The 16034-nt window shown below is 45.3% G+C and overlaps 1 protein-coding gene and 1 non-coding gene across 2 annotated transcripts in view; both read left to right on the top strand.

Annotated features, from left to right (window-relative positions):
* Positions 1-16034, top strand: part of LOC143933375 (uncharacterized) — an 85655-nt gene that overhangs the window by 35069 nt on the left and 34552 nt on the right. The window contains exon 10 of the mRNA XM_077456243.1: positions 11237-11348. Within this exon, the coding sequence (XP_077312369.1) occupies positions 11237-11348 (112 nt within the window). The remainder of the gene's footprint in view (positions 1-11236; positions 11349-16034) is intronic.
* On the top strand, positions 12865-13059 carry LOC143934662 (U2 spliceosomal RNA). The gene has a single exon (XR_013263325.1). It is a non-coding gene; the product is annotated as a U2 spliceosomal RNA (small nuclear RNA).

The following is a 16034-nucleotide window of genomic DNA, read 5'->3' on the forward strand; positions in this document are numbered from 1 at the left end:
TTCCTCCTCCGTGATGGGCATATTCAGGGAGGCCAGATCCAGGTCTCGGATACGGGGGATCCCACTGTCCGTCAAGTATTGGCGCATGCGCTGGGAGAGCTCCTCCGACAAGGGAGCACTGGGTATGTCGTCACTGTTGTATAACTCCGCATAAAATTTCGCAAATGTGTCTGCTATCTCCTTGGGGTGAGAGACTACGGTGTTGTTTTTAGTTTTAATCTGATGTGGAGTGGATAGGAGGGTTTTATCGTTAAGTTTCCTTGCCAAAAGAGAGTGCGCCTTGTTGCCCCTGTCGTAATATAGCTGCTTAACCCGCAGAATGGCCTTTTCTACCCGGCGAAGCGCGAGGTCCTTAAGCACCATGCGAAGCCTAGTGATCTTCCGGAGAAGTCGTAGCGAAGGAGAAGCCTGCATATCCCTTTCTAACTGCCCCAGTTCCCTTTCCGTCCGCAGTTTAGCGGCCCCTGCATCCCTCTTTAAAGCAGAAGAAAGAGCCATGCACTTTCCGCGGATGACCGCCTTATGGGCCTCCCACAAAGTGGGGAGAGTAACGTCCGGGGTCGCGTTCTCAGTGAAGTAGAGTTTCAGGGTTGAGGCCATTTCCGCCTGTGAGGGGGAATGTTGTAGGAGAAAGGTGTTAAGTTTCCAATTGTAGGGTCTAATTACAGGGGCCGCTAGATCTAGTGTTAACAGGATCGGCGCGTGGTCCGACCATGAGATCGGCAGGATATGGGCTCGGCGGGCCACTCTCAGCGTTGAATTGTTAGTAAAGAAGTAGTCTATGCGGGAGTGCAACTGGTGCGGGGCCGAGTAGAACGTGTACTGGCGGTCCGCCGGGTGAAGGGCCCGCCAGACGTCAAAAAGAGCGTGCCTACGGGTCAGCTGGCGGAAAAGTTTCGACTCCCTAAGAGCTTTAGCAGAGGGAGGTCGGGTCGTTGTCGCCAAATGGTCCGCAATGGCGGAGTGAGCCAGGTTAAAATCACCCCCCACCACTAAGTAACCATGATCCGACTTGAACAGACGGGACAGGAGTTTGGAAAGAAAGCTATGTTGGCGGACATTGGGGACGTACAGGGTGCATAGAGTGATCGGCTGTGAACCCCATTTGCCCTTAAGAATCAAGAAGCCTCCCCCGGGATCACCATAGTGATCGAGGTAGGTAAATGGGGCTCCGCGACGTATCAGGATGGCCACGCCGGCCTTCCTGTGAGGGCCCGAGGATAGGTAAGCTAAGGAAAAATATCTAGAGGCGAAAGCAAAGGACCCCCCCTTATCAAAGTGTGTCTCCTGGACAAAGACTATATCCGCTCCTGACTGCCTGAATTCCCTAAGTGCCAGATGCCGTTTCCCGTTAGAATTCAGTCCATGGACATTAAGGGATAAAATCTTAGCCATTAGTCATGTCAGGGGGGTAACAGTATAAGCGGGGACTTACCCATATTCCACCTTGTAGGACGACCGCCAGGAGCCAGGAGGTTGCTCGTTCCGGAGAAAGGGCTCCACGTTGCCCACCTGCCACGACACGGTGAGAGAACAGGGAGGGGAGAGGGAAAAGGAAAAGTAGAAAAGGAGAGAGAGAGAAGAAGTTAGTATCGCAAATAAAGGTATACACAGCAAATAGACAACCACTGTACATTACAAAATTAAGCCATAGGAGACCATGAACAGGCAGATCGCTCAGGTCCAATCGGATTCCCAGGGGGCCACCAGAACCCGAACCCGTGGGTCGGGCCTGGCGGCCGCATGGGAGTCCAGCCCCCCCCATCAGGAGGCGTAGATAAGGCCGTTGACATAAGGTGGGGGGGAGCTGAGGAAACGCCCCTGCGACAACAGTCGCCAGGCAGTTCCCAAAATCCCGGATGTAACACCAATGCATCCGGGTAGAAGGGGGGATGACTCAGAGACTGAGAAGAACCCATGATCTCAATCTCTCAGATACATCAGCCTTAAGAAAAACATAACTCAACATGAAGGCACTTAATAGGGGGAGAAAAAAAAACAAATAAAAAACGGAAACTCTTGGGGCTGAAAAAAAAAAAAAAAAAGGGCAAGTTCGGAGAGTCCGGACATCAGTCCATCGGCCAACCAACAAACAAAACGGGCCACGATCCCTTGCGCCCCGCGGGCCTACGGGATCAAAAAAGGAGAAAAAAGAGAGTACACAAAGATTGCCGCCTTACATAGCCTCAGCCCTTTCCTTGGCGGGCCGTTTTCTTAGGTGCCTCCCGGTTGTGAGGGCGTTGGCGGGAGGGGACCTTCTGCCACAGGGCGGGTGCGGAAGGCTGGGCAGCCACGAGATCCCAGTCCGGCAACTGGGGGGGATGAAGCCCCAGATCCTCACAAAAGGAGTGGAGATCCTCCGGGTACCGCAAGGTTGCTGTCTTGCCTTGATGTTTGGCTGTGAGAGCGAACGGATATCCCCAGCGGTACGGGATATGGGCGTCCTGCAACGTGCGGAGCAACGGTTGAAGCAATCTGCGCTTCTGCAGTGTGAGCCAGGATAGGTCTGGGAAGAGCTGGACTTGGATGTCGCGAAAGTTCACCACCCGGACCAGGCGGGCTTGTCTCATTATGTCCTCTTTGATGTGGAACGAAGTGATTCTACAGATGACATCCCTGGGGGTAGAAGTCGCGCCTTTAGAGCGCAATGCCCTGTGAGCTCTGTCCATTTCAATAAACTGGGTGGGGGGTTCCCCAAGAAGGTTATTAAATATTTCTTGCAGGATAATCTGGAGATCTTCCGGTCCGTCCGCCTCTGGAATCCCCCTCACCCGTATGTTATGCCGACGCCCCCTATTATCCAGGTCCTCCACATGACGCTGCATGTCCCTCAGAAGCATTCGATGGTCGGCCCCTTGTACTTGGGTCCTGTGGATCGCGATTTTAGTTTCCTGTATCTCCTCCTCGGCCATCTCGACCCGATCCGCTAAGTGCTTGAGACCGGAGTGCAACATTTGTATTTCCGAGCGACAGGTTGATTTAACATCTTCTATCAATTGCTTAAAGTCCTCCTTAGTGGGGATTGCTTGTAGGTATTGCTGCCACTGCGGGTGTAGGGGCGGGGGGGGCCCTCCAGGGTCATCCCCAGTAGGAATCAGAAGGGGCGGCTGTGGAGAACCATGGGGTCCGTGTGCCTCCCGTGAGTCTGGGGGGGGCCCGATGTGAGAGTCCCACACCCCGGGCTGAGGAGGTGGTGACTTCAGGGGTGTCGTGCGGGCCTGCCTCACTTCCCGATACGGGTCCAAGCCTGTTCTACAGCCGACAGGGGCCGGGGAGCCACTCCGGTGTCGCTGTGGGCCAGGAGCCCACGTGGAGGACAGTCTCTGGGACTTGGGTGGTGGGGACCGGACCCCTACGTCCATTCGGGGCTCCGCCACTCCCCCACGTCCCCGCCGAGGCCATGGCAGTGGGTCTCCCGGAGGGGGGAGGGCTGGGAAGTCAGTGTCCTCAATGGAAGGGGGGGACCCCAGTGAACTAGTGGGGAGGAGGGGGTCCGATGTCGCCCGCAGCAGCCTAGGGAGGTTCCCCGTGCATTGCGTGTCCGTAGGAGGGGAAGGGGGTTCATGCTCCAGGTACCCCGAGTTCTGATCCAGCCTGGTGCGGCCTCCTGCCATCCCCCAGGCCTCCCCGCTGTCCTGCTCCCAGTTGGCCGCCCTGCGTGGAGGGGACCTCTGGCCCCAGCGCAGCGGGCTCAGATCCCTCAGGGCCGCGCGCTGCTCTGTATTCCGTGGGGGGATGGGTTCACATGCGCCCGGATTGAGGGGCCTCGCAGTAGGCCTCGGGCCTAGGCTGGTGGGCTGATACACGGGCGGGAGCGGGGTGTCACTCACCGCTGCGGGGGTCCGGTCGGCTGCGCTGGATGGAGGAGGCGTCCCGTCCGCCCCGATCTCCGCTTGATGTCCGCTCCTCATACTCGAGGCCGGGGATGGGGCCTGGCGCGTCGCCTCCGGCGCGGTCGGCGCCATCTTGGGAGGCCCGCCGGCCGGAGCGTCTGGCGGCGAAAAGTACGTCCGGAGGTCCGCTGCGGGCCCCGGAGGGACGGCGGAGGGTCCCCTGCTAGTCGTGGATCGGGTGGCCCTCGATCTCCCCATCGAATGGGTGCGGATTGTCCCCCTTTTGTGCCTGTGTAGCTGGGCTGATGAGAGAGCTACCTCAGCAAGCGTCCATGCAGGTCCGCTTCCGGTCACGCCCCCCCATACTCAAGTTCCTCTTTAAGTACAGTAATCATATTATAATTGGAATGCCTTTTAAAGGACATATTAATAAATACATTGTTATATTCATTTGTCACTTTTATATCTTCCTTGAGTTCAGATTTAACACAGAGATAATCCTGTGTAATAAAGAAATAAAGTACATACAGTTCTTTCCCTTCGATAATTCATCATTTACTGTTCTTTTTTGTTTTTTTTAATAGCAAGTTATAAATTCTTGTAAAAATAAAATCAGTCAGTGACACACTTACAGTATATTACTTCCCATACCTCAGTGGAAATTATTGGCAATTTCTTTTCCTTTCTTTTACTCTTCTCGTACATAATTACATAGGTTACATAGTAGGTTAGACAAAACAGAGAGGGCAGAGAAACTTAGCACCACATCCCTAAGTAAATAATGTTAAAGAGGGGGACAAAGGGGTAGGCAAGACCCTGGGACTTTAAAGGTGCTTGATAATGTATGGTAGGTAGATATTCACAGAGTATGTATCATAAAATAACAACTTTTTTTATTTCATTTACAAAAATACAAAGCAATATTTACAATCTATTAAAATTGTTATCCACATCCATATTGTACAGTAGAGCAAAAGGAAAAACAATTATCACTCAGAGTATACCACTCGACATGTTTCGCTTATCTGAGCTTCCTCAGGTGTTTAAGGTACATTTTGTGGATAGACTAGAAACAATAGAAAGATATGGATCAACAATATATCACAATAGCATTAGAATTACAAAATAACATACTCCAATGGTACCCATTCAATGAGCGTAACAACATTTATAGATATACAGTTTCAAAATATTTATTTCTGAGTGTAGGTCCATATATGAACTCCCTTCTGCAAAAAAGTTTTATCCCTATTGTGGGGTCACCAGTCCGGTATTTGTATATTGAAATCATATCCCCCCTCTCAAGCGTCTCTTCTCCAGAGAGAATAAGTTCAGTGCTCACAACCTTTCTTCATAACTAATATCCTCCAGACCCTTTATTAGCTTATTTGCCCTTCTTTGTACTCGCTTCATTTCCACTACATCCTTCCTGAGGACTGGTGCCCAGAACTGGACAGCATACTCCAGGTGCGGCCAGACCAGAGTCTTGTAGAACGGGAAAATTATCGTTTTATCTCTGGAATTAATCCCTTTTTTAATTCATGCCAATATTCTGTTTGTGTTGTTAGCAGCAGCTTGGCACTGCATGCCATTGCTGTGCCTTTCATCTACTAGGACCTGCAGGTCCTTTTCCATCCTAGATTCCCCCAGAGGTTCTCCCCCTAGTGTATAGATTGCATTTATATTTTTGCCACCCAAATACATTATTTAAAATTTTTCTACATTAAACCTCATTTGCCATGTAGTTGCCCACCCCATTCATTTTTTCAGATCTTTTTGCAAAGTTTCCACATCCTGCGGAGAAGTTATTGCCCTGCTTAGCTTAGTATCATGCGCAAATACAGGGATTGAACTGTTTACCCCATCCTCCAGGATGTTTACGAACAAATTAAATAGGATTGGTCCCAGCACAGGACCCTGGGGGACCCCACTACCCATCCCTGATCATTCCGAGTACTCCCCATTTATCACCACCCTTGTAGCCAGTTTTCAATCCATGTACTCACCCTATGGTCCATGCCAACGGACCTTATTTTGTACAGTAAACGTTTATGGGAAACTGTGTCAAATGCTTTTGCAAAATCCAGATACACCACATCTACGGGCCTTCCTTTATCTAGATGGCAACTCACCTCCTCATTGAAGGTTAGTAGATTGGTTTGGCAAGAACAATTCTTCATGAATCCATGCTGATTACTGCTAATGATACCGTTCTCATTACTAAAATCTTATATATAGTCCCTTATCATCCCCTCCAAGAGTTTACATACTATTGATGTTAGGCTAACTGGTCTGTAATTCCCAGGGATGCATTTTGAACCCTTTTTAAATATTGGTGCTACATTGGCTTTTCTCCAATCAGCTGGTACCATTCCAGTCAGTAGACTGTCAGTAAAAATTAGGAACAATGGTCTGGCAATTACTTGACTGAGTTCCCTAAGTACCCTCGGGTGCAAGCCATCTGGTCCCGGTGATTTATTAAGGACTTTTCTCTCCTTTTCCTTTTTCCTTCTATTTTACATTCTTGTGCTCCTTTTTATTTTAATTTTTTTTTATTTTTATTTTTCCTGCAACAAAATATTTGTGGAGAAAAAAGTAAAATAATTCATAAAGAAGAGGATACAGGGTATATATCCTCGTATATAACAGTTTTATCAACATGTTGCAATGAGTACTGAATATTGTTTAGTAAGGAAAAGGGTTCTGCTTTTTTTCTTTTTTTTTCTTTGTATTAGGTGTTAATGTTACAATATCAGACATAAAAAAGAAACTCCAGACAAATAAACTTCTATTGTGTTCTTTTCTATATCCTGTTACTAAAGCCAAGCAGAAGGACACTCTAGAGCCAACAGCATTCAGAACATGTCAGTTCCTGTATTTCTACACTGACAGTTCCACCTTAACCACCTCAGCTCCAGAAGATTTACCCCCATTCAAGACCAGGCCATTTTTTGCAATGCGGCACTGCGTTACTTTAACTGACAATTGTGCGGTCGTGCGACGCTGTACCCAAATAAAATGTATGATGTCCTTTTTTTTTCCCACAAATAGAGATTTCTTTTGGTGGTATTTCATCCCCTCTGCGGTTTTTATTTTTTGCGCTATAAACAAAAAAATCCTGTGTAATCTGCTGGTGTCTTGGACATTGATTCTGTGGTACCCGCCACTGGCCTCTCGCTGTGCGTAATCACAGCGGAAGCAGATTGGCGCATGCAAAGTGTCAGATCAGGCACTAAGTATGGGATCTGACACAGAGTGGCCACCCTGCTGCAGTAAATTTACGGGGGGCGGGGGGAGGGCAGCCCACAAGTGGTTACGAAAGATCATAACCCCTGTCAATTTATTTTTTGCCATCTGTGTCCTATTGGGGAGAGTTCCCTTCACTTCCTGTCCCATAGCCACAAACAGGAAGTGAGAGGAAATATCTGCAAATTAAGGGAATCTATTGGGAACCCCCCAGGTCACCAGAACTAGTGTCCCCATTGGAAGATTTCCCCTCTTTTACTTTTCTGGGGACAATCCAAAATTTGAATATTTAATGATAATGGTAAACAGGACAAATAGTGAGGGTGAAGCTCCCTAACGGGGGGCACAGAAAGCAATAAAAAGGGACAGGTGTTCTAATTCATCTCCACCCTTTTCAAAACGAAATAAAAGTTTTTCCTTTAGTTATACTTTCTTTCTTTGTTTTGTATATAAGCTTTTTTATTAGGAAAATATGGTGGTACAAAAGAATATTGCATATCAAATATACAGTAAGTGATACATTGTAAAAATTGAAGTCAATAGGTTATGAAATAGTATTGAAATGAGAGAATCTAGCCCCTTTCACTCAGATCCTTTTTTCAAGCGGATCTGAACGGTTGCTCCATGCAGCTCTATGTAGCGTCCGATGTCAGTGGAGACACATCCGCTGACATCCAATCTGCCCCGATCCGCTCCGCAAAATCCAGACTTCTTATTTTCCAGCCGTCTGGCAGATTGGATCTGATGAAAACAGGCAGGCGGTCCGTAATCAATCATCCGATTCCCCCATAGGGGAGAGTGGACTCTCTGACAGGTCCATCCGCTGCACGCCGATATACGTCGGCACAATTGTAGCGGTAGGCAAATGGGCGTACATGTACGTCCCCTTTAACTGGTGGGGCTAGTGGGTGCCCGACACGTACAAAGTGACTGTGTCTGCAGGACCTGCGGACTCGATGTCCGCCAGTGTCCTGGCGATCGTGTCACGGAGCCGCCGAATGGGGAGATGCCTATGTAAGCAAAGCATTTCCCCGATCTGCCTAGTGACATGACAGAGGTCTACTTCTCCTTGTCATCGGGAGCAGTGATTGCTGTCATGTCAGTGGTAGCCTATCCCCTCACAATTAGAATCACTCCCTAGGACACACGTGACCCCTTGATTGCCCCCTAGTGTTTAACCCCTTCCCTGCCAGTGGCATTTACACAGTAATCAGTGCATTTTTATAGCACTGATCGCTGTATAAATGCCAATGGTCCCAAAATAGTGTCAAAAATGTCCGATGTGTCCCCCACAATGTCGCAGATCACTGCCATTACTAATAAAAATTTTAATAATAAAAATGCCATAAAACTTTCCCCTATTTTGTAGACGCTGTAAATTTTGCGCAAACCAATCAATATGCGCTTATTACGATTTTTTTTTGATTTTTTTACCAAAAATATGTAGAAGAATACATATCGGCCTAAATTGAGAAAGAAAATTAGTTTTTTTACATATTTTTGGGCGATATTTATTATAGCAACAAGTAAAAAATATTGCTTTTTTCTTTTTCAAAATTGTCGCTCTTTATTTGTTTATAGCGCAAAAAATAAAAACCGCAGGGGTGATCAAATACCACCAAAAGAAATCTTTATTGTGGAGAAAAAAGGCGTTAATTTTGCTTGGGTGCGACGTCACAGGACCGCTCAATTGTCAGTTAAAGCGCCGCAGTGCCGTATCGCAAAAAAGTCAGAGCTTTGTTATGTGAGCCGTTCTGCAGCAGCTGTGGGTCGCTCACTTTATAATTTTATGTTGATTTGTTGCTGGCTGAAATGCATGTGCAGTTATATGGACTGCTGGTGTGACTGTCATTAGCAGCTGCATTCATGTACATGAGTAGCCAGTAATGCTGGTGAACAGACCGGTAAGATTGCTGCAGGTCTGTGCTAATGAATCTCTAGAGCAACCCTTCTCATTTATTTATTTATTTATTTATTTTTTAACAAGAAGAAATCCTTGAAATATGTGTCAGGTCTTAAGCTTGGTGACCAATGGGAAGAATCACCCTTACATTGGTGATCAGTGGGAAGAATGTTGCTTACGTTGGTGGTCAGTGGGAAGTATATTCCTTACATTGATCAGTGGGAAGAATGTCCCTTACATTGGTGATCAGTGGGAAGAATGTTCCTTACATTGGTGATCAGTGGGAAGAATGTCCCTTACATTGGTGATCAGTGAGAAGAATGCTCCTTACATTGGTGATCAGTGAGAAGAATGTTCCTTACATTGGTGATCAGTGAGAAGAATGCTCCTTACATTGGTGATCAGTGGGAAGAATGTTCCTTACATTGGTGATCAGTGGGAAGAATGTTCCTTACATTGGTGATCAGTGGGAAGAATGTTCCTTACATTGGTGATCAGTGGGAATAATGTCCCTTACATTGGTGATCAGTGAGAAGAATGTTCCTTACATTGGTGATCAGTGAGAAGAATGCTCCTTACATTGGTGATCAGTGGGAAGAATGTTCCTTACATTGGTGATCAGTGGGAAGAATGTTCCTTACATTGGTGGTCAGTGGGAAGAATGTTCCTTACATTGGTGGTCAGTGGGAAGAATGTCCCTTACATTGGTGATCAGTGAGAAGAATGTTCCTTACATTGGTGATCAGTGAGAAGAATGTTCCTTACATTGGTGATCAGTGGGAAGAATGGTCCTTACATTGGTGATCAGTGAGAAGAATGCTCCTTACATTGGTGATCAGTGAGAAGAATGTTCCTTACATTGGTGATCAGTGAGAAGAATGCTCCTTACATTGGTGATCAGTGGGAAGAATGTTCCTTACATTGGTGATCAGTGGGAAGAATGTTCCTTACATTGGTGGTCAGTGGGAAGAATGTTCCTTACATTGGTGGTCAGTGGGAAGAATGTCCCTTACATTGGTGATCAGTGAGAAGAATGCTCCTTACATTGGTGATCAGTGGGAAGAATGTTCCTTACATTGGTGATCAGTGAGAAGAATGTTCCTTACATTGGTGATCAGTGAGAAGAATGCTCCTTACATTGGTGATCAGTGGGAAGAATGTTCCTTACATTGGTGATCAGTGGGAAGAATGTTCCTTACATTGGTGGTCAGTGGGAAGAATGGTCCTTACATTGGTGATCAGTGAGAAGAATGCTTCTTACATTGGTGATCAGTGAGAAGAATGTTCCTTACATTGGTGATCAGTGAGAAGAATGTTCCTTACATTGGTGATCAGTGAGAAGAATGTTCCTTACATTGGTGATCAGTGGGAAGAATGTCCCTTACATTGGTGATCAGTGAGAAGAATGTTCCTTACATTGGTGATCAGTGGGAAGAATGGTCCTTACATTGGTGATCAGTGAGAAGAATGCTCCTTACATTGGTGATCAGTGGGAAGAATGTTCCTTACATTGGTGATCAGTGGGACGCATGCCCCTTACATTGGTGATCAGTGGGATTAAAATCTTCCGGGACTGAAGCGGTTAATAAACTTTTGATATCGGGTTGAGTAGATTGAGGTATAGTCGAAAAAGGCGTGTTTTATTTCATAAAGTGGTATATTGTATTAATATCTCACATGCATCTTATATTCTTAAGCTGAATATTTAACTTATGAATTTAATTGTCTGTGGATTGCAGTAAAATTTGAGAATGTTCAAAAAAGGGATCTCATTTATTTTCTTCTAATTGTGTAGAATTATAAGTCCACCTTTTATACCATGTTACACCCATATTTACTTTTTAGCTTTCCTCTTTTAGAGAATGCCCTTGAAATCCCCCTAGACCAAGCAAACGTCACAGACATCACACAATATAGGGAACTTCAGATAAAACAGATAAAACAGGAAGCATGGAAATTGGATGAATACTTGAACAGTAATAAAACACCACAAATTAATCATAAGCTCTAAAACTATATAAGGAAAGAAGCTTGTTGAAATCATTACAATTTAAGATTTACAATTTAGGATTGCAAGGAGCAGGAGAAAGTGCTGACTGGTCAACTCATCAGAAAAGTGAGTACCAATCTAATAACATTTAGAATTAAAGTGGTCAAATGTTAAATAAAGCAAAAGAAAAATTGATAGCTATGTATAGTCGAAAGCTTTCACTATCTTAAAAAATTCAATTTGATTGTAAATGCATTTAATTAGCATTTAATTAGCAGTGATTGTTCACAAGTCGTTATCAGTTTCAGGATGTGGCCAAGAAAAGATGGACGTCTCGGGATATGGCTGGTGACAATTCTGTTCCTCATTTCAAAAGGTCTGTAAGAAAAATTTCAGAGCTTTATGGAATATAGATTTACATAGCATTAGCATTTATGTATTCTTTTCTATTATATTTTACTATATATAAATATTTTATCAGTTTAAGTACGGTATTTATTTTCTCATTTTAATTTTATCAAATAATGGTATGAATATATATTTTCTCTTTCACTATGGTTTTCATGATCAATGATACATTTATTATATACTGTATGCCCTTCGCCACTTTAACCACTTTCAGACCGGACCAATTTGCTGGTCAAAGACCAGACCACTTTTTGCGATTCGGCACTGCGTCGCTTTAACTGACAATTGCGCGGTCGTGCGACGTGGCTCCCAAACAAAATTGACGTCCTTTTTTTCCCACAAATAGAGCTTTCTTTTGGTGGTATTTGATCACCCCTGCGGTTTTTATTTTTTGCGCTATAAACAAAAATAGAGCGACAATTTTGAAAAAAACGCATTATTTTTTACTTTTTGTTATAATAAATATCCCCCAAAAATATATAAAAAAACTTTTTTTTCCCTCAATTTAGGCCGATACGTATTCTTCTACATATTTTTGGTAAAAAAAATCGCAATAAGCGATTATTGATTGGCTTGCGCAAAAGTTATAGCGTTTACAAAATAGGGATAGTTTTATAGCATTTTTATTAATCATTTTTTATTATTTTTTTTTTTACTAGTAATGGCGGCGATCTGCGATTTTTATTGTGACTGCGACATTGTCGGGGACCCATCGGACATTTTTGACACATTTTTGGGACCATTGTCATTTATACAGTAATCACTGCTATATAAATGCAGTGATTCCTGTGTAAATGACACTGGCAGTGAAAGGGTTAACCAGTGGGTGGCAGTGTAGGGGTTAAGTGTTCCTAGGGGTGTGTTACTAACTGTGGGGGGGTTGGGCTTTCATTTAGTGAACACTGATCTCTGCTCCAATCACATGGAGCAGAGATCAGCGTCACTAGTTGCTAGGCAGAATGGGAAAATGTTGTTTATACAGCATTTCCTCCATTCGGCCGCTCCGTGAAACGATCGCGGGGATGCCCGCGGCGGTCGAGTCCGCGGGTCCCGCGACCGGACTCACGGGGGTCCCGACCAGCACGGGAGCGCGCCGCCGGCGGCGTGCTCCCGATGGCACGGCGGCAACGAATATTGGACGTACATGTACGCCAATATGCCTGCCCGTGCCATGCTGTCGACGTACATCGTTGTGCGCTGGTCGGGAAGTGGTTAATGAGCAATTTTTCATTGTTAACCCCTTCACGTCGACCATACGCAAATATGGGGCCCCACTCGACTGGGCTTTTTTTCCTTCTGTGGGGCCGCATATTTGCATATCTCCCTTTGTGCTGGGAGCGTGCCACATGGTGTGCTCCCAGCACAGCGATCGGGATCTCACTGTGAGTCCCGGGTCCTGTACTAAAGATTGGGACCTCAAAATCGAGTTTCTGGGTCACCTGATTACTATGATATCCTCTGATTGGCTATCATAGTGAACAGTTATCGCTTCTTGGCCTTTTGGCTAAGATCAAGTGTAGTTTCTGTTCTTATCAGTTGCCAGAGGAGGCGCTACAGTGGGTGCCGCCAATATTGTGTCAATCTCGCCGCTGTTACCCGCGAGCCCCATCGTGGGAGCCAGCACCGAGCTCCTCTCGTGAGCTGCCCCCAATACATTCCTATGGGGGGTGGCAAGCACAAGAAGCACAGCTCGCAACGGTGATACGCAATATGGGTGGCACCTACTGTATGTCACTCCCGAGTGTGGGGAGGGCAGATGCAAATCCAATGGTGTCATTGCACCTGGAAGGGCGGTTTCGGTAGTGGCCCAGGTCTGGGCGTCCATGCTGGCGTCAGCGGGGTTGATTCTGAGCCATCCGGAAGGGTGCTCCTGGTGGGGTTGGGTGCTGCATCTGGGTCTGATCCAGAGGGTCGGGTCCCTGGCCTTCTGGTCTAGATTGGGGTAGCTCTAGCTCCGGACAGTTTTTCGTGAGGGAACACCAGTTCCTCTCTAGCTGAGGGGGAGAAGCGATTAGTAATTCCTGAATGTAATTAGGTAGGAGTGATGGGAGCGACGGTAGAGCTTGATGGTAAAGGGCTCTCACCAAGATCTCAGAACTTCAGGCCTTCCTGTCTGGGGTGGGGGCTGCTGTGGTCTGGGTCATTGGTCAGGGTTGGTTCTGAAAGCCTATATGTGCTCCTGGAGTGGCAGTACAGGGGTACCTGAAGATCACTGTGAGTGAGGGTAACTTTGATTTAAGACACCATGGTCACTGCACCATATACACGCTTTTTAAACACCTTCCTCTTGGGCTGGGCCTTTTGGCTGGGACTGGAGGTATTTTTTATTCCTGGCCGGAGGGCTTGGCCATGGTATTGCGCAATGGCCACCTTTTCACTCCCCTCTACTTCCTTATCCCTCACTTTCTTTTTATTTATTTTCTTTGTGTGTCACTTTTTGTATTTTTGTGTTGTACACGGTTTTGCACTGTGTGATGAGTAGGGTTGCAGGTCCTCGGACCTGCACCGAAAATCTTGGGAGGGGGTGGACATGGCCTTTTGGCTTAGTTCACCCTCTCTCATGGGGTCTCCCTTCGGGGGAGCCCCACTTAGTACTTGGGTGGGTCTGTTTCGGCAGATCCTCCAGAGAAAGGGGTCCGTCTGGTGTCAGCCAGATGGACTGAGTGTAAGTGTGAGAACCTAACACTCCGGGGGATTCAGGGCAAGGCCCTCTGATTTTAGAGGTCTTGTGTACCTGTTGCACTTTTTTGTGTTTCACTGTTTATGTGTGTGCACATTTTTTTTTTTTTTGCACCGGGTGAAGTTTTTGAGTGTGTTTTCACTCGCCATGGGCTTTCAAAAAAAAAAAAGTGATCAGTCACCGTGAAGACCACCCGTGTGTTTTTTCTCTGTGAATAGAGGAAAGAGATATATATCGTATCTCTCTGTCTCCTTGCAGAGAAAAAAAGGTGTTTATAAAAAAATAATAATGATACTAAAAAATAAAATAAATTACTAGCTCGAGGTTTGATCTACTGTAAGTCAGTGCCGGGGTTAGTATTTGGTTCAAGGTCAGGAACAAAGGTCAAGGTTAATATATTTATTTTTTTACAGCATTTTTTTCAAAATTAGTATCAGTGTCAGTGTGTTTAAAGGAGGTTTAAAAATCAAAATATGCATTATTGTTTCTGTACTATGGGTACAAACAACTAACATACACATATGTGGTATTGCTGTGATTCTCAGGAGCAGGAGAATTTTAATTTGGGTTGTTGTTTGGTGGAAGGTTATGGCAGTACCAAGAAATATACAGCTACATTTTTTTTAAAGTGTTTTTTTTTTTTTTTTAAACAGAACAATTCCTCAAACTTTATTACAGGTACTTACTGTATATAGTGCTGACAATTTACACAGCGCTTTACATATATATTATACATTCACATCAGTCCCTGCCCTCATGGAGCGTACAATCTAAGGTCTGCTTGTGTACATATACTAGGGTCAATTAAGTCAGCAACCAATTAGACTACCAGCATTATTATATTATTTTTATTATTAGGTATTAATATCAATGGGAATTCACTCTGGTGGCAAGAGAATGCAAAGCGTCCTAAAATTTTGATATGCACTTTATTTGTATGTTCACTTTGTATTTTTGCATTTATTCACTTTTAATTTGAAAATGTATCTGTATATAAGATTAGTACAGTACTTCTGGTTTATATCAAAAATTTAGGCAAATTGTAGCTGGTCACAGGGCAGGATGGGTCCTTTAAGAAAAACAGCCAGTATCGGCATCCTCGCCCATAACTTCCAAGCCAAGCAGCCTTAGCCCCTGTACACACGGTCGGACATTCTGCCAACCAAATCCGTTGGATTTTGTCCATCGGATTTTGCCTGTCGGATCTTGTCCGAAACTGTTGCATATACAGGGTCGGACTAAGTTGTCGAAAAATCCGATCATTCAAAACGTGATGACGTAATTTTGTTACGATGGGACTAGTAGCCAATAGCTTTGATGTAGGAATTTGATCTGAGCATGCGTGGCACTTGGTCCGATCAAAATTCTCTACACATGATCGGAGTATGTCCGATCGAACCAGTTGGTCGGAAAATATTTCCAACAAGTTGGAAAATTGGGTCCGACGGATATTCCGACGGAATCAGTCCGATGCATACCACACACAGTCGGATTATCCGACAACACGGTCCGATAGGACACATTCCGACGGATTCTCCGACCGTGTGTACAAGGGCTTATGATCATGTTGATGCAAAAAATGTAATGGTAGTGAATGGTTGTCGACACTTTTGAGTATATTCCTTTGATGCTCCACAAACCGTGTGCATAAAGCTTGGATGGTGCGGCCCATGTTAAGAAGGCCACAGGGGCATATCAGACAATATACTACAAATTGTGAACCACAATTGATGAATTGCCGAATGGCATGGGTTTGGCCATTACATCCTGTAACCTACCTTTCCTATGCCACATGTATTGGCATTCTCCACAGTTGAGGACACCACACTTAGGACCCATTCACACCTGAGCATAGCATTTTCAGGCAGAAAATCGTGCAATTTTACTGTGATTTTGCAGCGTTTTTTACCGCAATTTTGCTGCGTTTTTTGCCGCGATTTTGTGCAGGGCAAAAGGTCACCAATGTAAAAAGAA

Source organism: Lithobates pipiens, unplaced genomic scaffold (genome assembly GCF_037356315.1).
Source record: "Lithobates pipiens isolate NorthernLeopardFrog02 unplaced genomic scaffold, aLitPip1_a1.2 Scaffold_27, whole genome shotgun sequence".
Taxonomy (NCBI): Eukaryota; Metazoa; Chordata; class Amphibia; order Anura; family Ranidae; genus Lithobates; species Lithobates pipiens.